This window comes from Rattus rattus, chromosome 1, assembly GCF_011064425.1.
Source record: "Rattus rattus isolate New Zealand chromosome 1, Rrattus_CSIRO_v1, whole genome shotgun sequence".
Classification (NCBI taxonomy): Eukaryota; Metazoa; Chordata; class Mammalia; order Rodentia; family Muridae; genus Rattus; species Rattus rattus.
The window spans coordinates 51,771,906-51,797,028 of record NC_046154.1 but is presented as its reverse complement, the minus strand read 5'-3'; the positions used below and the strand labels follow the sequence as shown (position 1 = coordinate 51,797,028).

Sequence of the window (25,123 nt, the reverse complement as noted above, 5' to 3'; positions counted from 1 at the left end):
AGGACGCGGTGACAGCGGGACCCCGGGGTCGCCGGTGCGGAGCGGAGAGCGTAGGAGGAGGCGACGCGCGTACGCCTGCAGCGGCCAACGCTTAGGCTCCTGCCATCAGCCCCCTCTCCCGCCTCTCGCCCCAGAAATGAGCTGGAGCATCGCCGGTTTGATTCCAGAGCCCGAATCGGGTGGGTTCTTTTGTTTCTTTGTTTTAATGACAGTTGCCAGCCCTTGGGCATGTCATGCGCAATTAATTTCCTGCTTCCTTTCAAGGCAGCTGGGGTGAATTTTTTTTTTCCTGCATCATCCTTTGGGGGATGGTTGTTTATGATGTGACGTCAGCGAATTGATTTTTCTCTCGTGAATGAGAGGAAGAGACACACAAGGAGAGACACAGAGACCTAGACAGAGAGACAGGGAGGGGGGTGGAGGGGCAGAGAGACAGAAAGAGAAAGAGAGCGCGAGCGAGCCAGCCACAGATGACAGATGTGCGCAGAGGCCAGGCGCTGACATTTGAAATTCCTTCAGGTCAAACTGGGGTTGAAATGGGAATGTAAAAGTGTGTTGCCAAGACCTGGAATTACTAAGAAGTGTTTTCTTAACAAATAAATAAAAGAGAGGGAAACGAAAAGAATAATTCCCTGGGCAGCTCAGCCTCCTGGGCTTCTTTCTTGCTGGCATCCCCTGTCAGGGTTGCAGTTCAGATCATAGGACACCCGGGAGCTGCAATAGGCTTGCGAGGACCGCGAGGAGGGGCGGGGGAAGTGCGTCACCAGGTGGGGAAGGGGCTGTGTGTTTGGAGAGAAGCGGGAGGTGGTGGGGGTGGCGAGCAATGGGGACGGGAAATGGGTTCCGTGCGCTCTCCGGGGGTATTGTGTCAGGAGATGCAGGCTGGCTACCATGTGACGCGGTCCAGAGCTGAAGGGATTGGCCGAGGCAGCGCAGGCGGTGCAGCTCGCCGGCTTGCTGTTCCTCTGCCTTTCTCTCTCAGCATCTTCCTGGGAGCCTGTAGGTGAAGCAGCGCTAGCAGCATCCATGGCCTGTCTTTCGGGTTAACACTTGTCTCCTTTGGCTTGGCAGCAAGCAGAACAGACCTCAGCGGCAGCTTTGTGAGGACTTAGCCGGGACCTGGAAGCGTATCCTCCTGTGTTTTTTCTGACTTCTTGGAAATTAAGGAATGCAATTCTGCCACCATGATGGAAGGTAGGATTCCCTCTGCTGTGGTTGGCTGACTCCAGGCAAGATTTGGGTAGACCAGTATGGAAGAATGCATGCAGCCGGTGGTGTCTGTGTCTAGAACCTGGCTGCCAGGATTTTTGTAAGCAGACACTGCAGCTTGCTTGCAACCCGGCCCGGGTTTAGACCAATGGAATCAAACCACAGGGTTTCTGTCTAGCTCAGAACCTCCACAGCTCCCAGCCCCTTTGAAAAAAGAAAAGCCTAAGTGTTTGCAGGAAGCCAAGACAGCTAAGAAGAAGCTCTCAGACCAAACAAGTTGGGAGAGAAGATAAGGGGGTTTTGTGGTAGGTTTGTGAAAGCACGCTGGTTAAATCTTTGCAATGGAAAGTAATTTTCCGAAATTGATATTAGACAGAAGAGGTCATAGACAGAGTTATCCACGCTGGCGTTTTCAGTGAACTGCTTACATATCTTACAAGATATTCTGATCTCTGGGGTTTGCGTTATAATATTGGAGTGAGGGGTGCAACAAATTTGATTCATAAACTGGAATTTTATGGGGGGCTGTCACTGCAGCAGAGTGAGCGATCTAAGAAAAATACCTGGGCCTCTTGACTCCTTCATCAAGATCAGACCAGTTCAGAGAGGAAATGGCTCTGAGTTAAGCATCAAATGATTGGTTACTGATTATCTTACTGCATTTAATACTAAGTGTGAGGAGGGACTTCCCCTGGGAGATGCTATTTAACCACATATTATTCTACTAACTCGCCCTTTCCAGTCTAAGAGAGTGACAGCCAACATCACCTCAGAAAAAGCAACACATTGGTCAGAGAAGAAGCAGGCAGCTCTACACTGGCTTTGATTTTCTGTTTTCACACTACAGGATGGTGTAAAACTCCTGGCCTTTCCTAAGATGACAGGCAGAAATTTTGTACCCAGGTTAGATTTTATAATGCAGAATCCAGTGCATAACGAGTCTCAGATTAGCCACAGAAATGGCAGAGGGACCACCTAACGCCAAGTTCTGTCCTATCAGTTACCAATGGTCTGTCCAATGGTCAGTTACTAGTGGACCTTAGAAATTTACCAAACTGAAATAAAGGAAGATGGTTTCAACAGAACCTACAGTGAAGCCTGTACTCAATTGGCAGAAAGTCTCTCTCTCTCTCTCTCTCTCTCTCTCTCTCTCTCTCTCTCTCTCTCTCTCTCTCTCTCTCCCCCCCCCACCTCTGTCATCATGTCAAATGTCATTAGTGTGACTCTAGGGAGAAAAGAATTCTGGGGTAGAAGCTCACACTCAGATTTGGGGGAAATAGCCTTAAATGGAGGCAGTGTATCATTCTGTTTAGAGCCTGGTCTTGTATTCAGAGAGCTAAGTGAGATTGTTAAGATTCTATGACTAAATCAATTTTAGTTAATTCCAAATGAACTTAATCTTTCACTAGCAAGGCAAGACAAACAGAAAGAGTATAACTTGAGTACTTTTCAATTCAAAACCCACATGATGTATCCTCATCAGGAAAAAAAAATGTGTCTATAGAAAGTGTACTATTTTTAAAGCTAAATTTTACAAAGGATGTGTTGAAATGCATCTGCATATATTCTGATTCAATTCTAACCTTCCATGGGAAATTCGAGGACCTTTCCTTTCACTTCTGGGCTTGAAACTATCCTGTGAGTTCTTTGGAGGTGGTAGCATTTCCTGATGCTCATTAGTGGTTCCCCTGATAATCAGGTCTGTTGTGCCATCCGGAACATCAGCTCGAAGCCCTGAGATAAGCTTATCTGAGCTGCAGAAACTGAAACGGGAACTCTAACAAAGACCGGTGTTGAGCTGAAGTAGCACTGTGGCTAGCTTGCCCAATTTATCTAATGGAGGATGTTATCTTCACACCGGTGGGATCAGAGATGACAGTAGGGTTACAGCTGCTTCTAATGAACCTCTGCAGGAGCAATTAGACAGGCGTGCCCAGTGCTTTCCAATTCTGTGTGAAACTCATGAATGTTTTCTATTCGCAAGTCCCATTTAAATGGTCTCCTATAAATTTGTTCAGTGACCTTGGAAAAACAGGTAGGACCCTTAACCAGAAACCTATTTCCCAGTCAGTGGCTCTCCAACTAAATTGCCAGTCTTTTTTACCAATGTCTGTGTCTATTTCTGATAGTGCAGCCCAGAATTCCCTGTTCTAAATTTCTTTTACTCCGAAGATGTGTTATAGCAGTCGTGTCCACTGAACTCACCTCTAGAGAATTCCAGGCTATTGCCCACGCCACAGTAACCTTGGGAAGATGAGAAAGCCCCAAAAAGGTGCCCGAAATGCTGCCATGGACGCTCTCTGCTGACAGGCCATGTGTGTACTGTGAGATTGCTTCCCCAAGCATCTGCATAGTTAGTCTGTTCTCAGCCAGAGCCTGTGTGCCACATACACATGGTCACACATGCGTGTGCAGTCATGGACATAAACACAGTTCTAGAGAGGCTGTAGTTGAGACTTTCATGTTCGCGTGTGTGCACACTGCTATATCGCTGCGGTGTTTCTGTCTGCTGCTTGGAGAAAGCATGGTAGGGCAACTTTTCAGCCTCTCCTCTACTTTGTGGGAAACAAGAATAAATATATATTTATTAGGTGAGTGGCTTATGGTTCAGATTCATGTCTCTGTTTTATTGGAATAGGATATAGGCTTCATTTATCCAGTATCTTTTGGAAGGCCTGGTCTTGGATGAGGAATAGCACCATCTCCTTCTTGTTCCAATTCTGAGAGCCAACTTCATAACTACAGGGTCCGGTCCTTCAACAGATCACCACCACTGTGTGGCCCCCTAGCTTTATTTCAGGTACCCTCATAAAAGCAGCATCTTTCAAGAGTCTTTATTTGTTGCTTCCTGAATTATTTATAATTTTTGGCAGTGAGAAAACCCACATGATGATGTTTGGATTTGGTATGGAAGTGAAGGTGGTGAGCAGAAGGAACGTTTGCTGTGTCTGTGTGCATTGCCGATGCTAAGATGCTGTCCTGTGCTTAGGCAGGGAGTCAGGGGCTATTCTTTAATACATTGTTATTAAAAATCTTAAGTGGCATTTCCTAAGAAAACTGAAAGTAAGCTAAGGTTTCTTAGAATCTTTTCACTTGTGAGACTGGTGAATAAATGTGTTTCTCATCCCATGCAGAAGTAACTGGTACTCTGGGTTTTTGAATCCCATCTTGAGGCTCATAGGTACTGTGTTCAAAATATCACTTTCCCGGTGTCAATGGTTTAATTCTATATAACGGTTTTGAAACAGAAAAAAGCACTTTTTAAAGGATTTCATTGCAACCCAAGATAACTAAATACATTTTATTTATTTATTTACTATGCACAGGAATGTCTACATAAGTGTGTATTTTGGATATAACATTTTATTACACTTTTTCCAAATTTAAAAAATTAAAAATAATGTATGTGGCAGATAAAAAGGTAGAGAATTGTAATTCCAGTGCATTTAACAAAACTCATGATTTTCAGCCTCTAAGAACTTATTTTTCTCCTTTTTTGCTTTGTATCAGAGCAGGCATGCTAGTCACACTGAAAAACACATGTTTGTTTCTCCAGTTGTACATTCTATTTCTCTCTGCATAAACTCTAACTGCCTTTGCTTCCCTTATTAGTGTTTTCCTACTCCGCAAAAGATTACTTAGATAGTTTTGTCCAATTTGAGATTAACTGAACATCTGTTGCTGCAATAAACCTGCAAATTCTAGAAATGGAATTTTCTATTTGGAAAATTCTTTTATGTGATTTTTACAAAAAGAGGAAACAAAGCCTTTTGAACAAAAGTGCTCATTTTATCGTTAGCTCTGGAGGTTTTAGAGAGGGCGCTGTAGGGTGGAGCATGTAACTCAGTGGTAAGGTGCTTGCCTAGAATTTGGGAGGTCCTAGGTTCAATCCTCAGTACTACAGCACCCGAAAGCAAGAGAGGGTGCTGTAAATGCTACTGATTCCCTTCCCTTAAAGAGAGAAGTCACTTTAATAAATCTAACTGTGCACCTGAGATTCCGATAGGCACTCTGTCGCTTATGTAATTTCTCTCCATCTTCAGGTGTGAGTTGGGAGGAGACTGTTTCGTTCTCATCCAGTTCCAGTAGGCAACTTCAAATCTCTGAGAAGAGTGTGTAGTCCCCTAACAGTCCGTCGGGGTGGTTAGCCCAGTTTTACACTGGAAGCTAAATACTTGCTGTGAACGCAACAGCTATCACAGTGATGCAGCAGAAGAGAATGGTGGCATTTAAATGTGTTTCTTAATTTCAAGTATTGCTTTTGATTATTGCTGTTAGTCTTCCCACATGGCTTCTCTAAGTCAATTATTAACAAAGAAAATTTAATTAGAAGAAAATGAGGAGCTAGAGACAAAATTTGAAGGCACCTCCAGAATTTGTTTTGCATAAGAAGCTTTAGAGACTTGTGATAATACTGTTCTGTTTCCATTCTGTTCACTTTTACCTTACTTTTTTTTCCACTCTTGGCCTTACCTTTTCTTAATTCCATTTTATCATAGGGATTACCGTCCAGTGATAAGGTCATTACATAAACTCATGAATGGAATCAAGAATGGGACAGATCTCACTGAAATGACTAGAAAGGAGTTGAAGGAAGGATTTAATGGATTGTAGTGCATTTTAGCCTGTTTGTCTTACAAGATTGAGAAGAAATTAGCTTTGCAAAGAGGTGGCCATAGATAGAAAGGAAGCACAGTAAGAGCAAAGTGTCCTGGGAAGAAAGCAGATATGCACCGGCCATACATATCGCAGTAGGAATAGCATAGCTTTCTCACAATGGGGAAGCTACTGGAGAGGTACTGTGGCTGAAATGAAGCTCCATTCTTGGGATCTAAATATCAGCTCATTGCTTCTGTAGGATATCAAAGAGGGACAGACCATCAATATTTAAATATCTTATGCCATGCCACTTTCTTCCGTGTTTGAAATGTCCATTCCTCCTATTTTCATTTCTCTAAATCCAGTCTACATGAGGCTGTCTACTCTCTTCTTCGGTTGATCTGATGCTTTAGTAACATGGATAATCATACTGCATGCCTTCCCTTATTTAGAATAGTCTTTTCCCACCACCCAAGCTCTTGATTTTAAAAAAATGTTCTTCATAACTTGCAGAATCTCTTATGATTACTGCAAAACTGCCACTCCTCAGTAGGATTCCCCTTTTGTTCTTGTTATCCCTAAATTCTATGCATGTACCTTGGGCCACTGAGTCCTCAAAGCTGAAAGACTTGGAGGTAAGCTTTATAAAGACAGACATCTGGTCTACCATGTTCACTTCTGTAGCTTTTATACCTAGGGAAGGCCTCATACATTTATTCATTGAATAAGTAAACTATATATATGATAAATATAGTAAATATAGTAAACTATATATATTATAAATAAATAGCTCTGATAACTACACCTTGTACATGGTATGTGTAAAAAAATAAATGTTCACATTTATGTTCTCACTAGCAGCACAAAACTTATAAACATGACACAATTAGAAAATAAGACAATGTGTTATCGAGTATTAAAAAATAGTTCATCTGCGAATATGCACTTGAGCTTGAATTATTTTGGTGATTCTCTTCAAGCAAAAGAATTCATATTGTGAAGAAACATACTGTGATTATGCTACACCTATGTAAAGAAATTTGAATCTGTTTTTAATCAATATACTGGATGCCTCCCTGATATTTTGCCTTCTCTTGCTCATCAAGGGTAAGCCCTGGCTTATCTCTCCTGTTTTTTCTAGCCCAACCTTTCCATCCTGTGTTCTAGTTCCCTTTCTCTGCTTTAAAGCAAAGCCTGAATAGGGTTCTAAAGCTAGAAAGTTTGAAGCAGAAACTAATTTAAAATAAAAGGATGAATATCATGGGTGTATGGTTGAGCAATGTGCTTGTGTGTACAAAGATAGCATCATAGAATGTGAAGTTTTTCAGATGATGAGCTATTTCTGAGCAGAGAATTTGTCTATTGTAGTCCAGTGTGTTCACTGAACTCCTATATGGGCTTTTGTATATAAAGAATATGGATCGAAAAGTGAGACTTGAGTGTGAGTCTAAATGTTAGTACTGCTTGGCTGGATGCCTTGAGGAAGTTACTTGACATTCCAGGCTATGTTTCCTCAGGACGGCATGAGATGATTGATCTGTCCTCTCTCTAGAACTCCCAGCTCTGAGAAACCATGGTCTCTGCTGAATGATTGGATTCTCCCTCTAAGGCTGAACTCTGAGGCTACGCTTCTTTCCTCAACCCCCAAAATGGCACACAACTAACTCAAATAGATTAGTAGTCTCCTGTGTTGTTTAATGATCTTCGGTTGTTATGTCTGCTGCCACAGATTTGTTTCGCATCTTTGCAGCACTAGAAGACAAGTGTCTATGTACCTGCCACCCATAGAACCTAGTATAGAACTATCTATCCATTAAAAATATGTACCGAACGATTAAATGCCTAGAATAAATGTCTAGCATATGAAGTCATAAATGAGATATCTATATCATTCCTTTTCCCCCAAGGGTCAAGGAACGTCACAGAAGAGGGAGCACAAAGATTCTAAGAGTCAGCGATCAGGGAGTGTCAACAGAAAACTTCTAGACATGACAAGGCCAATACACTGATGGCCCCCCAACAGCTGTGGTTGCCCGTTGTGGTGGTTTGAATAACAATGATCCCTATAGGTTTGTATATTTTGATGCTTAGTTGCAGGGAGTGGAACTGTTTGAAATGAATAGAAGGAGGTGTGTCCTTGTTTGAGGAAGTATGGCCTTGGAGGAAGTGTGTCCTTGGGCTGGACTGTAAGGTTTCAAAAGCCCTTAGCAGGCCCGGTGTTTCTCTCTCTACCTGTGGGTCAGGATGTAGCTCTCACTACTGCTCTAGCTCCATGCATATTGCATTGTTCCCTGAAATAATAATAACGGACTGACCCTCTGAAACCGCAAGCAAGCCCCCAATTAAATGTTTTCTTTTATAAGAATTGCAGTGGTCATGGTGTCTCTTCATAGCAAGAACACTGACTGAGGCACTTGTATGAGACTTGCACAAGATCAAGCCAGTCAGCATTCCATATTTATAACAGTTGAATCTTTAGAAGGCTGGGATTATCAGGCCAACATAATGAATGTCTGATGCTGGTGTCTCTTGGACTTATTCTCCCCATCGTTTTAAGTAAATGGAGGTATGTCATGTCCTTGTGTTAGTTCATCATTCATCATCAGTTCATCCAAATTCACAGAGCGGAGCATACAGGTATGATGCTAATCTTTGAATATATCCAACAAAAAGAGGTTATACCTGTAATAAAGCTCTTCCGGAACCAGGATCACTTGTCAAGTGGTGACTTTTAGCCGTATCTCCAAGGCCTTTAGAGAAGGGAGAAGGGGCAAAGGAGCCACTATCCCCATCTGAAGAGCTATTGATAGTCGATAACCGTTGGGGAAAGGGGAGTCAGTTTTCTTTAGTGGTGTGGTCCCTGGTAGGTTGAGCACGTTCCAGTAGATGGCCCCATATTTATGCATATGTGGTCAGCACAGTTTGGGCCCATTGAGAAATAAAAAACTTTCTTGTTTTTGTTTTAGAGGATATGATGTTGTAAGGGAGAAGAGGATTAGGGAATGGAAGTGAAAGCAGTTATAGGAGGGACAGAGAGTAAATATGATCAAAATACATTGTATGCATGTATGAAATTCTCAAAGAATTAATAAAACATATTTTAAAGCAGTCAATAAAAATGAGCATATGGTTAAACATTATGTATTGGATGCATACTAGTTGCTAGGCAACTTGTTCAAAATGCTGTGCATTCAGTGGTGAGTGATAGAATCCAAAATTCCTCCAGATCCACGTGGAACTTTTTCTTTAGTCTCAGGTACTATATGCACACTAAAAATGACAGGGTAAAGGAGCCAGCTGTAGTCACTGTCTCAGAAACCTGGAGTCTGGCATGGTGCCTAGTGAAATACTACCTTCTCACACACATTGCAATCCCGCAGCCTCTCTGTGTGGGAGAAAGAATACGTGTTAACATCCCAATTTCAAACGGGAAGGAACTGGGGCTCTGTGAGACAAAGTGAGTTGCTAGGCAGTCCAACAAAGACCATCAGTAGCTAAGCTCTGACTCCCAGGCAAGAACTCTTCCTATCTCGTGGTATGACTGGAACATGTGGGTCTCTGCCATGCAAGCAGCAGGCTGTCTAGACTCTCTGGGGTATTTCATCACAATTAGGACAGTTGGTGTTATCACCTCACTCTGGTCCTTGTGATCAGTCATCAGCTTCAAGAAGGCTCCTAACTTAGCAGAGGGCTCTGCTCCTTTCAGGGGCACACATTGTCTTCCCTGGAGTTTATGATGACAAGGGTCACACTGTGGTGTCACTCTTCCCAGGGACTCTAAACTTTCACAGCTTACATTCTACAAAACATTTCATAGAAAACCTGCTTCTCACTATGAACAAAAGCCCCTTTCTCCCTTAGAGAGACAGCTCACTTTCCCCTGGCATCTTGTGAAAGCTTGGGCCATTATCACGAACATACGATAGTGCACTCCATCATTTGAAGGTTAACTAAACTGGTCCAGCCTCATTTTATAGTTGAGGAAACCAACGCCAAAATGCAGCAACTTATCCAAGGGTCTTTATTCTCTCTGGAAGATAAAGGAACATTCACTTTAGTCACGATTCCAAAAATGTGGATAAACAAAGACCGGGAACCCATGGTGTCTTTCACGTTCAAAGGTGCTGAGGGTGGCTGGGCGACTGCCAAAAGACACACAAATGAATGTGTCCCCAGGGTCATCGTTCTACTGAGCACACATACAATGTGACCATTTATAGCACTTTCCTCTGTGAGCTCATGCACCTGCTGTCAGTGAAGAGGACAGGCCTTGAACGCCCCCCCCCACCAGCTGTGTGACCTTGAGTGAGTGCGGGAACTGCCTGGCTTCAGCGTCCCCATGCTCAAAGTAGGAACAGAGCTGGTCTCCACCTCCCAGCCTCCAGTGGGATAATGAACATCAAAACATTAAAAGGAGCATGGTGCACATTCACTGTTTACTCAGGGCTCTACCCTCATTTCCAGAGGCTTAACCTTGCTTCTCAACACTGTTCCTAGAGGGTTGCTGCACTGCTTCTGCAGACAGGCCTTGCACCCATCTCTCTTCTACATACATTCTACATTTGTGAGCATCTCCTCTCAGGGAAAGTGCTTGCTTTCGTGCCGGTGACTTTAACCTTCAAGTATCTCTTCGATTCTCAGGACCCTAAGGTGGAGGATGGAGGTAGACACCACAGAACTAATCTCGGTCATCTGATCAGACTTAGCCGTGTCACCTCCAGTGTGTCAGGAGCCAGACCCTTCACATGCCAGTCTCCTTGCCTGTGAATAAAATACGCTGTGCAAGGCTGCCCCACGCAGCATCTTTCCCCATCACTGGGCCATCTGAGTAATGCAGAAGCCTCTCTTACTTTTTTTCCTTTACATAGACTGTTCTTCCCTTCTCTTTAGAGGAACGGTCCTCATTGGTGCTGATCGTTCAAGGTCACACACAGTGCTCTCTTTATGTGCCAGAGGGCCCTTCTCCTTGCTCATGCAGAGACTCCTACATAGCTACATACGCTACATAGCACGCTGAGCATGGCTGACTTTGGTCAGAATGACCTCCATGAAACCTCCAGTCTGTGACTTTGGGAAGAGAGCAGATCTGTCTCCTCATTAAAAAAATGAAAGTTGGGTTGGGGATTTAGCTCAGTGGTAGAGCGCTTGCCTAGCAAGCGCAAGGCCCTGGGTTTGGTCCCCAGCTCCGGAAAAAAAAAAAATGAAAGTTGCGGTTGTGGTCATTTAACATGAAAAGTTGTAAGGATTCAATCACAACGTATACTTAGAATAGTTGTTCTTAACCTGCTGGTCTTGACCCCTTGAGGGTCACACCTTAGATATCTGCATATTGGATATTTACATTACAATTCTTTTTTTTCCATGTGGAGAGGTTTATGAGAGAAGAGTAGAAGAGAGGAAAGGCGGCCAGCCATAGGCACGTGGAGGGGGGGAATGAGGGCAAGAACAGAGAAGAACAAAGAGCAAGAAGGGTAAGAGAGAGAGTAAGAGCTACATTACAATTCTTAACGAAAGCAAAATTACAGCTATGAAATAGCAATGAAGATAATTTTATGATTCAGGGTCACTGCAACATGAAGAACTGTATTAAAGGGCTGTAACATTAGGAAGGTTGAGGACCACTGATGAAGACGAGACCAAACCACTGGAAGGAAGGAGGGGTTGGTTTCAGGAATTAACTCATATGGCTGGTGGGGACCAGAATGACAGTTCTGGGTCAGGCAGAGGTCAGTGCTACTGCAGCCTAGGTGCCCAGTGTTGAGAGTCCAGCAAGTTTTAGAGGCTGTACTCTGTGGGCACAAGACTCTCTTTTCTATCAGTCCTGTTCCTTGTATAAAAGCTAAAGACTATGCCTTGGCTAAAACCTGCCCACTCATTTTAATGAACCCAGTGTGAGGCTTGTGTCTGCACTCAGATGTCATCCAATAAATGAGTGACCACTGGGAAGGGACTACGGACCTTGGCAGGGGCAGCACCTAGCCCACAGTTATCCTCAGAATCAAAGGACTCAACCTCTGCAGGGCGTTTAGAAGACAACGTGGTCCATAGTAGAAGCTCAATACACAGGACTCTGCCTGGCCTACAGAGGCTTCTGTGTGACTTTGAGATGCTAAGCAGTGCCCTGGATTGAGTCCTCTCTGCAGCTACAGAACACAGTGTGCCATGGAGGACCCGTCAAGATGAGAGCCACATGCTGGTCCTGGCAGCATGAAGGACTGACTCACCCATGTCTCCCCGATGCTCTCCCCACCCCACTCATTGTAAGTTAAAAAGTTTCAGCATGGACATCACCCAAATGTCACTGCTATGAAGAAATAATAACCATTGCTACGGCTTACTGAATGTGGAGTATGGTCTCTGAAGAGGCACAAGCTGAAATTCCTTAACTGCCAGTGACAATATTAGCAAAATGGTAAAGTAATGCCTACTGCATAGAATTGTTAGAAAGAGTAAATGAAATGCTAGATAATCTGGACTCAGCGCAGTACCTGACGTACCAAGTACGTGCTCAATAAAATAAAGCTCTTAATTGCTTTTCAGTCAAAATATTTTTATGTCAGATTCTAAATGACAGATTTAAATGATTGTACATACCTCTGCACACATACATATATGTGTGTGCATACATATATGACTTTTTCTCTATTAATTTGATTAGAACTATTATTCTAAGCAGTGTCTACTTTGTTTAAAAAAAAACATGGATTATAAGAATGACCTCTCAAGAACAACAATATCAACCAAACAGACACCCCAGAGCTCCTGGAGACTAAACCACCAACCAAACAGTACACATGGAGGGACCCATGGCTCCGGCCACATATGTAGCAGAAGATGGCATTGCCTGGCATCAATAGGAGAAGCCCTTGGTCCTGTTGATGTGTTTATAAAAAGATGAAGAGAGGTGGGATTGTGGAGGTGTGGTGAACTATGGGGAAAGGGGGTTCCTCACCAGGCCCGTGCTGACACATTCCTTCCGCCTGAGGGACTAGCCACACGATGGATGGTACAGTATAGAATAGAGTTTATTCAGGACATGGAGAGGGGAGTTAAGAGGGTAGTAGGGCAGAGAGAGAGAAGTAGAGAAACAGAAAAGTAGAGGCTGGCCATGAGAGAAAGAGGAAGGGGAATGAGGAGAGAAGGGACAAAGGGTGAAGAGGGTAAGAGCAAGAGAGAACAGAGGATGAGGAGGGGTCAAACAGCCCCTTTTATAGTGTTAGGCATACCTGGTAGTTGCCAGGTAACTGTGGGGCAGAGCATACCTGGCTTTTGCCAGGTAACTGTGGTGGTGGAGCTTAGACAGACTGCTCATACCTGTGAAGGCTCATTTCCCCAGTGTAGGGGAATGCCTGGGTGTTGAGGCAGGTGGGAGTGGGTGAGTGGGAGTGGGAGAATCTTCATAGAAGCCAAGGGGAGAGGAAGGGGGATAAATGTAAATGCACAAAATATCTAATAAAAATTCAAAAAAAGGAATGACCTCTCAAAATCAAATTCTCACATCTCCACATTTATGTGAACTTTTTAAAGTTGTTTAACAACTCTATTTCTTGGTTTCTTCTTCTACACAAGATAGTCTCTACTTGAAAAAGTTATTATAAGGATTAGATTCATTCAATACTCAACATGCATTATTATTAATTCTACACATGATCTTGAGGTAGTTTTCAAAAGCATTATATAATATCCCACTGATTGATAAGTCATGTCATGAGATGTTAGATGGTTAATTTTTGATTGAGCTAAAATTGCTCATGTCAATAACTCATGTATTAAATATGAGTTTTGGAGTCCTTTTCAGTGAGTTATTGTGGCATTTTGCTTCTGGCTTTGCTCAGTGGGTTTAGAAAAGCCATTCATTATAGAAAAAGAAAACAAGCTGTAGACAGAGAGTTTTGTTTAAATCAAAAACTACTTTTTCCTAGCACTGCTGTTACTCCTAGCAGCCGTGTTATTCCCAGAACGGCTATGGCATGAGGCTAAGTCTACTTAGCAGGCAGAAAGAGGTTTAGCACTCCCTGTGCTGGCTGTGCATTTTGGGTATATTGTCACTTCTCTGTGTTCTCGCCTGTAGCATGATGAATACTTTAAGCATCCCTAACTTTACCTTGTCATACAGAGTAAAGTACAAAATGGAAAGTATTTGGGAAATTATAAAGTCTTGTAGAAATAAAATATAGCCTTCAGAATGTTATTTTCTGTTGTATCTTGGAGGCTTTGTTTTCCATTAAAGGATTGGGTTTGATAAAATGACTCTGAAGATGTTAACTAGTTTTAACGTTTCTGATGAGCCCTCACCACTGCCAACCTTCCTCCACATACCCCACCTCTCAGATCTACAAACAGTCTTCATTTTGGGGTACGGGGGATGTATACCTTCCTATTGTGTTGAATTATTTATTACATTGAGGGAAGCTATATATATATATAGCTTTGTTTCACTGAATAAAAATATCGTTGCTAATAATGGCTGTTTAGTGAGACAGTTTCAAATACAGCTGAAAGTGTGCTCAAATAAAATGTACCTTGGTCTGGGTACAAAGCCATACATAGTTCTGAGTCCAACACCAGATTAAAGGTAGAGAGGATTCTGGTCTAATCTACTCCCTTGAAATGCCAGATCCAATTATTCAAACTGGATTTCTCCTGGCTCTTTTCTTACCTTCTCCTTCATGGCAGCACAGTTCAACTCGGCTCACTGAAGAATGGAGCTAAATAGGGCTGGTAAGACAGTTTAGTCAGGAAAGTACTTGACATATAAACATGAGGACCAGGGTTCCATCCTGAGGACCCAGGTAAAAGACTAGGCCAGTACTCCCAATGCTGTTACTGTGCAAAGTACTAGGGCTTCAGCCAAATGGTGCTGAGCACCATGGCAGGGAGAGCACTCATAGATGAATGGCATGTGAGGAATTATACCCAAATTTGACCTCTGGCTTCCACATACACGCACACATTGTGTAGCCACACACATGTGCACTTGTACAGGCATAAAGTCATACATGAACAGAATGGATCTTTTTGCACTCTTGATCAGCTTTTGGCTTAGGGACATTGGAAGTGTCTTGGTGCCCAGGGAATGCTGTGCAGTAGCCAGAGGTCTAAATGTGAGGTGTCCAGGACACACAGAAGGACACAAAACTAACAATAAGGAAACAGCTTAGCAAAACAAATAAATACTTAACTTCAGTGATACTAAAATCCATATAACCCAAACAGAATCTTGTGCTAGGCAGTAGGGTTGGAAGGACTCCTGAGCGGATGTCCCATAGCTGAGATGTCTCCATGCCATGCCCCATGGTGGTACAGGAAAAGGCTTAAAGGATGAATTGCAGCAGACAGGAGGGACCTGCGACTTGGGGAAAATCAATGAGCAGAAAGGAAGCCAGACAAGACAGGGAGAGGCAGCCTGGAAGATTGAGGTCAGGCCAGGCTTGGTGAGCAGTGGGGATGGATCTGGAATTTATTCTGAAGCCATGGAAAGTGACTGGCTGAGCTTAGGGAGGTCAGGATCTCATCTGCATCTCGAAACAATTACTTTTGATGTGGGTTGGACTTCTGGTGGCAACCTGTGATTCTCTCTCTGTCTCTCTCTCTCTCTCTCTGTCTCTCTCTCTGTCTCTCTCTCTGTCTTCTCTCTCTCTCTCTCTCTCTCTCTCTCTCTCTCTCTCTCTCTCTCTCTCTCTCTCTCTCTCTCTCTCTTCCTGCTTAGTGGCCTGTCATCGATTTACGTTTCATAATAGATTCCCCCATTTTATCTAATTAAATTTTATGACATTTGAGGAAAAGTTGGTAGGAATTGGAAAGGACCGCAGAATCCTTTCCCCATTCTCCCTTTGAAGGGGGAAGTGAAAATTCCGTTCAGCCACTAAATCAACTTGTTTTCTAGCCCAGACGTTTCTGGCATTAGGCATTTTCAGAGTCATGCTGACAGGTGAGAGAGAGATGGAGAGAACACAGATGTAATATGTCCTGTACTTTAAGTTGTGCGTCTTTCGAAAGGCTTTAATGTATCTCTGTCCCTTGATGGTCCTTTTGATGGTGAACCGGTTAGGTCATGAGGTCACTTTCCTCACTGAGCCTCTGTCCCTGGACCAGATCAATCCTTAAGAGAATCCTTAAGATTTCTCGCATCAGCAAAGGCTGATCTCCCCATATCATACTTTTCTCCACAAATACTTCTATCAAAGCCTCTTGTGTCCTCTCTGGATGCCATTGGCTGAGATCTCTGCTGTACCCTTAGCTGCACTGTGTGCTGACCCATGCTAGCAAATACATTTATATCCCACAGGAAATTGCACCAGACTCCCTGTAGGCAGGAGTTGCTCCTTTTGCATCCTCCTTTGTACGAACTTCTCTAGTTCTCTTCGTCAGTTGCTTACATAGTATAGCAGCTGAGGGCACAGGCTTGGAAATTAGACAGCTCTGGCTATGTGACTAGCAGGATATATACCTCCAAGCAAGTTGAAACCTGTTCATTCCCACCCTACCCCACCTGCCACCTTCCTTCCCCCACTCCCTCCATAGCTTCTTAGCTTTTTTCTCTTTTTTTACTGTGGTTTTAATTCTTCTCTGATGTTTTACATCAGTTTCTCCTCCCTCCCCCCCCTCAGCCTCTCCCCCTACACCTCCCCTCTCCCCCAGATTCATTCCCCCTCCACCTCCCATCAGAAAAAAGAAGGTCTCAGGGGTCATTAACCAAGCACAACCTAACAAGCTACACTAAGACCAGGCGTGTTCCATCCCACCAAGGCTGGATGAGGCAACCGAATGGGAGGAACAGGGTCCCACAAGCAGACAAAAGAGTCAGAGACAGCCCCAGCTCCCACTGTAGGAATCCCACAAGAACACCAAGCTACTCGGCCATAGCATATACGCAGAGGACTTTTTACTTGGCTTTTAAATCTGTCCCAAATTCACAAGATTGCCAGCAAGTGTCTACTAAGGTTCAAAATACAGTTAGGAACGAGGTGTGTATGAGGAACAAGCACCTTGAGGCACACCTCGAAGAGTTTACAGTTTCATGATACCCACACTATATTAGTACGGGTAACTCCATGATCTCAAGGAAGAACTGGGAAGGAAGTAGGGAATAGGATTCTCAAAGCACTCACCTGGGATGTTGGGAGTGAGACAAGTTATTAAATGTCACTGCATGGGCAGAACAGAGCATACCCCCTGCCCTGTGGCATCCAGTGGCTTACAGCTACTCTGATCATGGCAACTGTCACTCTTGTGTCCTCTACATAGCTCTGTCCCTGTTCTGACTCAGGAAGCCTTTAAGGAGCTTGCTACAAGGTGCTGTCAGAACATTAGCATAGTAAACCCTTCCTTACTGGCTTGGCCCCACTCCAAACCTGACTCCAGATTCCGGCCGCCAACATAGTTTCTGGCTTGGTGTCTGTGCAGGCTCTGGGGTGGTGCCCCTCCACACACAGAATACATTTTAGTTCCCATCCATGCCTTAATTCTCCACTAGAAATCTTTTGATTTGATTACCTCTTTCTCCAAACATGTCATCAAAATCTCAACAGGACAACTACTGGGGACCATTCAAGAATGTTTTTAGAAGAAAGGGAATGTTTGCCCCTCAGTTGAAAGCATTTTGAGGGGACTCTCACAACAGCCATTTGGTACTACAGGTACCCCTTCTGGCTGAGTTGTAGAACTGGGATATATTTTTTTCCCATTGAGAATATTGTTCTTGGTCACCACTGTCTTAAAGCTGCGGGCCATTAACCAGAAGACTTCACAAGTCCTCTGTGCTGATGCCTAGAAAATATGTGTTTTCTTGCAATGTGATACCTTGGGGTATTTATGTTGACAACAGCCATGCATGGTAGGCCTTAATTTTCCTGTGGCATCGGTGAGAGAAACAGGTCTTTGTAGCTATGAGCTTCTCCTGCCAGGGTTGTTCATAACCACTGTGGCTCTTCCTCTGTTTCTGCACATTTTCTCATTAGATCTTATTAAAAGACAAGTGCCCTTGTAGGGAACTAAAACTGCCTGCGCTCAAACAATACGAGCTGTCTGAGGGTCACGGTGTAATAAAGAAGACTAAGAATAACATTATTAATGTGTTCTGTCATTTCTCTTATATAAGTAACTATAGTCCCTCCCCAAGCAGCAGCTCTCCCCAAGAAGGGGAACTCTTCAGATTTTTTTAATGGGAAAATAGTTAGTCCGCTTTGCTCTCTTACTGTGTAAAAGAAACTATGCTTCCGTTAGAATTCCTCTAATTTAGCATTCACTACCCCAAGAGGCTGAGACTATAATAGGTACCTGCTTACCCTGTGATACCTTGAAGCATCTGTCACACCACACCTCAGCCTTGCTGGCTGTTAATAAGATGAGTGGAGGCCTGTAGAAGAAAGAGACCACTGCTCATGCCTTCTCTGTGCTTTCGGTCAGCTGGGTTCTTAATGTAAATGGTGACCGAGCATGAGAAGGCTTCAGAGAAATGTTGTCAGGTCTCTCTCAGTATTTGCTGCAATTCTTCAGTCATAGATTTAACAGTTGTTGGGCCTGTCTTCTGGTTTTGGTTATAGTAGACATTCTATTTTATAGCATTTCATAAGAAAATCAGTCATCAGTTGGCTTTTGTTTAACATGAAAAATAAAATCATTTTTTTAAACGTTTTATTGGCTCTTTGTGAATTTCACATCATGTACCCCAATCCCACTCATACTCATACCCCCTTATAGCCTCCCCCCATCCTTTTGTAACAGAGGGGGAAAATTCTTATTGTGGAAGCTGTAGTATGTCACAGTGTGTCAGACAGTGTACACTTTTATCCACATTTCTTTGCTTGCATATGCTCATTGCCATGACTTGTTGGTCTGGTATGAGGCCTCTGGCTTCTGCTACACTATGAATTCTGAAACCTCACGGCGACTCCTCTCAGATATCTGTTGCTGCCCTGTGTCATGGAGATCTTCTAATTTCGGATCCATAGGACCAGCTCCTTCAGGCACTCCAGCAGTCCATCAATGGAGTAGATGTTGGGTAGGCTAATTCAAAGTCCTTTCAGGCTTGGGCCTGAGAGGTATCTGAGCTGACTGTGCCATTGTTTCTCCCACTTTCACACCCTTGGGGCCAGCTCACCGGCATCCTCACAGCCATGGCCAGTTTTACTCTTCTGCCCAGGAGAAGTGCAAGAACTACTCTCCCTAGTGCTCCATGCAGCTGGTAAGGGCGGGGATAGCTTTCCTGCTCTCTTGAACCCAGGTCCAGCTCTCCCACACCCATACCCTTGGGGCTAGCTTATCTGCAACTCCGACAATGGAGAGAAGGCTTTCCCAAGTACTGCTTCTGATGAAGGGCAAAGTCAGCTCCCATTTCACACCCCCTATGGTAAGCTATCCTACAATCCTCAGATCAGGCATGGGGCCAGTTCTGCACAGCCCTCAAACATCTACATGTCCCCCAGCATCAGCCCAGACATTTGGTTCTAACAGACCCCTGCTGCTGCAGGCCTGTGGACCCAGATGTGCCCCTCACCATAGCAGCATAAAACCACCATAGGACCACCATGGTCCTAGTATGTATCAGGGCTACTCACATCAGGCTGTTCCTCACTACCCGTGAGTCTCCAGGTCTGCCTGTCTTCATTGTGCCCATGTCCTTCTGTTTCTCTTTCACTTCCATGTCTCCACCATTTACTTGCTCCTCTTAGTAGTTCCAGGGTCTCTGAGTGTCTGGAGTCTTCTCAGGAGTGGTCTTAAGAGTGCTATGTTTCCCTGCACTGGGCACGGATCATCTCAGACATGGTCTGCTACCCCTAACTGGCCTGAGGCACCGAACTGTAGTCATTGGCCCCTGGTCATCTCCGGCTTACTCCTCACCTAGGCCTGCCCTTGTGGCCTTGTGCAAGGGTCATCTATCTCAGGCTCCCTCTCACTTTTCTTTTTATGATTTATTTTTTATTTATTTTTTTTTCCGAGCTGGGACCCAACCCAGGCCTTGCGCTTCCTAGGCAAGCGCTCTACCACTGAGCTAAATCCCAACCCCTGATTTATTTTTTTTATTTGATAAGTATGCATGATTTTCCTGCATGTATGAGCACCATGCATGTATTCCCTGGGAACTAGAGTCATGAGCCATCAAGTGGATGCTGGGAACAAAACTCAGGTCCTCTGCAAGAACAGCAAGTACTCTGAACGACTGGGCTGTTCCTCTAGATCCTTAACTCCACTCTTGATATTAATATTCCTAAGAGCAGATGCTCCATTTCCCACAACTATAATAAAATGCATATTTTGGAAACGTAAAAAATATGCAGCTCTCTCCAACTTTATTTATAATGGCATTTATGCTATTTGCTTAGCAGTAAATAAAGACACAACTCTGATCATTCTCTTTCTGTTCATATGTTTCTGTTTTCTGTTCTCACAAGTTCATAAACTGAGCAGGAAAAAAAAGCCACACAACAGTAGCATTGAACTCTACCTATAAGGCCTATGACCTTGAAGTGAGCAGAAGTCAAAGTGAGAGTGAAATTGTCACATACAGAGGTGGGTCAGCCCCACTCATGGCTGGTAGTCTTAGCACGTGTTGGTGTGCCAGGCTCTCTGTGAACATCCGCACCCATGCGGTTTGCCCAGCTCTCATTGTAACTCTAGGAGAGTTGTCTTGCATCTGCTTTGATAAATGTGGAAACCAAAGCTTAAAGTCACTTGCACAGCTAGGGAATGGTAAATGTGGGATGTGACGGAGTCCTAGCTCCTGTGATCTCTGACTTGTGAATACTGTGAGATATACCCACAGGATGCCCTCGGGTGCCAGTCTGGCTGAGGTCATGGGCAAGGACTTCCCCCACAGAGCTCTTCCTCACCATTCATCTCCTGCCTGAGCTCTTCAGCTTGCTGGCTTTGCTGGCTGTGTTCGGAGCACCTTTGAGATGACAGTTGGCAGCACCTTCTCCCAGGCTGTGTAACCCTTGCTGTCTCCACCCACACCCTCCTTCTCCACTGTGCTAAGCGCTCCCTCTTCTCCCTTCCAGCCTTTCTTCTGTTCTCTAACCTGAGGAGTGCATTGTGCAGCCACTTGCTGTGCTGCTGCTGCTGCTGCTCAACGGTCAATCTCTACCCTTTGCGGCTTCCTTTGGAGCCAAGATGCATGGCTCTAAGTCTGACCCCACTTCATGTGCTACCAGACTAGCTTAACTCTCTCTGCTGGTTTTAACATCAGCCTTGTACTACTCATGCCAGCTCAGAGGGTGTTTGCCGGGAAACAATCACTTACTGTGTATGTAAAGAGCTTAGCTTAGTGCCTGGCCCACGGTGATGAGGTCATCTGCATGGTGACCAGTGATTTATATCAGAAAATACGTTGTTAGGCTGAGGGAGCAATCCAGCCACAGTAAGGAAAATCATCCTCTCTGGAAAAAAACACAAGTCCTCCTTCAAGGTACTTCCCATTTCTTACTTTGCTATCCTTCCTCGGCTATAGTGAAGGGAGTTGGCAGGCTACCAGGAGGACCTCTGAGATCAACACATCTGCTAAGTTTTATTTAGCTCCTTGCTCTTACAGTTTTTGACTTATGTTCACAACAGAAGGATGCCACCCACATGTTTGGCTCCGGTTGGCTCAAGTCTGTGGTCCTAGGCAGCTAGGTCAAGGCCAGGAAGTGGTTGTTCTTCACACAGACTTCTTCGAACGCTTCCCACGAGCTTAGCTCTGCACTTGTAAGGCAGCAGGCTTGGGTCTGATGATTTCGGAGTCCGGAGCCCTGGGCACTGGTGCCTAAGCTTAGCAATGCTGCTGTTGCTAGTTAGCTCCAGAGCAGCCATCTTGTGCAAGGACGGGCCCCATTTGCTCACCGCTGCTTAGCTTATGCTGCAGCTGTCTGCAACGCTGGCACTGAGTCACATTGCAGCTTTAGCTCATCATGCTTCTTCTAGCAAGCAAAGATATGTCGCTCCATCACTACAGAGCAAGTCCTCCAAGAAATCCCATGGTGCTCTAAGAATCCTCTTTCAGAAGTTGCGTAATGTGTGTGGCCTCGTCCTGCAAGTTAACATACCTTCAGGAGAAAAGAAGTTCCACAGAGCCCAAATGAGGCGCAGTCCAGTATGAAAGTGATGAGAACCCAACAGCCATTGAGCTCTATGGAGTTAAACACCTCTTGCTTTGTGGGAGTGTCTGCTTTCTCCACAGCTCAGACTCAAACCCCATGGCTTATGCAAAGAGTTCATGGCTGGGTTCATTTGCATGCCTTGTGCAGTGACAGGTCCAGCCTTGCTGCTACTCTTCTTCAAGATGACATTCTGAATAGGACCTCCTCCACCTTTGCATATCTTTAAACTGATTGGCTTAGAGAATCTACCTAATGCCAAGTTGATGCTTTAACTATCTCAGCAAGCTATGACATTAAAGCACATTTTCATCCTCTTCCTTGTGTTACCAAGTTACTTGTGTGACCCTTATTAGTTATTTTTTGAAGATGCATCTTTCCATTGCTGCAGTCCCCACAGTAGAACTGGCACTCCTGGGGTCCTAAAATCAATTCTAAGCTGTTCACATTCCTAGGCGCCTGTGGTGTGTGTGTGTGTGTGTGTGTGTGTGTGTGTGTGTGTAGTATTTCTTTATGTGTATGTATATGTGTGTATGTGTATGTGTGTTTATAGTATCCCTGTCTGTGGTGTGTGCTGTGTATGTGTATATATATATGTGTATGATGTATGTGTGTGTGTGTATAGTATGGTCTGTAGGTATGCATTTGTGTGTGTGGTGTGTCCTGTGTGTGTATGTATGTGTGGTGTGTGTGTGTGTGTGTGTATGTGTGTGTGTGTATAGTATGTTCTTTATGTGTATATATATGTGTGTATGTGTGTTTATAGTATTCCTGTCCGTGGTGTCCTGTGTGTGTATATAGATGTGTATGATGTGTGTGTGTATGTGTATAGCATGTTCTGTAGGCATGTATTTGTGTGTGTGGTGTGTCCTGTTTGTGTATGTATGTGTGGGGTGTGTGTGTGTGTGTGTGTGTGTGTGTGTGTGTTGTATATGTATATATCGAATTCTCTATGGCTGGCATTATCAAATTCTCTGGACTTCCATAAGCAAAAACCAACCAAAGCTACATCTCTCAATTTGTGGGCCCCAACCCCTTTTGGAGTTGAACAACCCTTTCACATGGGTTGCATATCAGATATTCTACGTATCAGATATATATATGATTCATAACAGTAGCAAGATTACAGTTATGAAGTAGCCATGAAGACAGTTTTATGGCTGGGGGTCAGCACAACATGATGAACTCTGTATGAAAGTGTCTCAGCATTAGGAAGGTTGAGTCAGCCTTCTGCCCTTCTATGGCTGCCGTCCTCATGTTATCTCTTTACTGAGATGTTTGTTGGTACAATTGTCTTCAACTAATATTTTCACATCCTTCAAGGCCCGACTCAAGTACAGAAAAGAGCCCTGCTCCTTTTGTTTGTCGAATCCTCGGGCCCTAGCACAATGTCCAGCTCACGGGAGTGCTTCGAAACTATCCAGCTGTTATAATTTTTTTTCTCCCCAGCCTAATTTAGAACAGGATTCTAAATGCCAGCACTGGCTATGTGGTCTGAATAGTTCCAGAAGGTGGCTTTACTTTCATCCCCTTAAGGAGCACTAACATCAATGCCACAGCAGTTTTCACGGGGGATAAATGCTAGCTGCGGCTGCTTTCCTTAAAAAACCAGCATAAAAGTGCACTTCCGATGTGTCAGGTCTGAATGTCTCAGCAATACTTTACCCATTGACCTACTGATTATGAGGTGGGCAATAACATTATCCCATCTTACTGATGTGAAAACTGAGGCGCAAAGAGATTAAGTTATTTGTTCCAATTAGTAATGCTATCTATACCACGGCTGAAACCAGACTGTAAACCCAGAGATTCTGACTACAGAGTGTGCCACCATCATTACTATGCCGTGCTGCCTTCTGGAGTGGTTTAAAGCATAGCAATTGTCAAACATCTCCCCCTACACATTCCGAGCCTGACAGCTAGCTGCCAAGTCAGCCCCTACAGCCACTGGGGAACAGTCTCACCTTGTTCCGAATTCATGGCCCTTTAGACCTGTCTCCTGTTTACTGAGTTTCTGGTGTTTGCCTGGCTGTTTATAGAAGAGTCTGCTCTTGTGTTTTGGCACTAAGCGATACCAGCTGTGCCATAGCTAGAGCTCCTGTTTTTCCTCAGAAGGGAATCGTGCAGCAATGAGAGGCCACATGGCTGAGAGTAGGATGGAGCCTTCTTTAAGGAAGTTATGCTTCTCGGAGCTTCTCTGGCATGCCACCCTAGGAAGCTCTTCACTGCGAGCCTCTGGTCAGCTGAATAAAAATGAAGTGACCATTTGTGTTTCCCTACTGATTGAGTTGGCTCGACCTGACGTAGGCTCAGACTCACAAAAGCATAGACAGGCTTGCTTCCAGGCTTGCAATGGAGCTAGAGGAGGCAGGCTGCGTGCCCAGCTTCTTGCAAAGCATGGCTTTGGATTTGTGTCGCTAGTACCCTTTAAAACTGAGGTGTCAGAGCCTCCCACCCCCATAACAAGTCATGGGGTGATTTGTGGAGATGCCCTGCTTCTGATGCCAACTGGATCCTGACCAGAGGAGTGTGCAGACCAGAACACCCTTTTCAGAGGCTGAGTGCATCCATCATGAGTAAAATGCTTTGTAAAATAAGATGTCTCAACTGTCCCTGTCTTGATTATTCAAGCTTAATATTTTTGCTCCATGAAAGCGCTTTCTCAGAAGAGCCTAGACCTTGGACATGTGGATATCATTTATTTAAGGGATGTCAGGTTGATGTAGGTTCGCGCTTCACTATTGTGTGGCAAACACTACACTTCTTTCTTGATATGGACCAGTGTGTGTGTTCCCAATGCTTCTCCGGTGCGTGCTAGGTTCACGGTGAGTGGCAATTTGCTGGTTTTCTAAGGTATAAGCATGTATCTCTCGGTGATATGGGGGTTCAAGTAGAGGTAGAGCATAGTAACATTTTGTCTCCATTTCATCATGTTCTGATGCCCTCTGGGGTAGTAGTGGTAATTTACATTTCTCTTCTGACTACTTCCACATCAGTTGCATGGGTTTTCCATATCTGTACACATGGTCATGACACAAGGATTTTGGAATTGTCACATTCCAGGACAGACCTTGTCAGCTGCACTGATCTAATGTAGTCTCACCAGACCCTTCTGTGAAGGTAAATTGACTTGATGCCTGAAGATATGACAATGGCTCGCTGTTGCTGGGTTTTGCAAGCTCTGAAAAAGAGCTGCCTCTTTTTAATTTGAGCCCATTGGTGAATACAGATTTACTCCTTCC

At 44.2% G+C, this 25,123-nt stretch overlaps 1 protein-coding gene across 16 annotated transcripts in view; it reads left to right on the top strand.

The window, feature by feature from the left end:
* Positions 1-816: 816 nt before the first annotated feature.
* Positions 817-25,123, top strand: part of Sgip1 (SH3GL interacting endocytic adaptor 1) — a 201,425-nt gene continuing 177,118 nt past the window's right edge. For 3 of the 16 annotated variants that reach the window (XM_032901541.1, XM_032901549.1, XM_032901533.1), the window contains exon 1: positions 838-1,194. In XM_032901541.1, coding sequence (XP_032757432.1) covers positions 1,185-1,194 — 10 coding nt within the window. In that variant the 5' untranslated portion in view covers positions 838-1,184. Of the gene's footprint in view, positions 1,195-25,123 lie in introns of all 16 variants that reach the window. The other 13 variants (XM_032901634.1, XM_032901596.1, XM_032901573.1 and 10 more) reach the window with 7 other exon arrangements.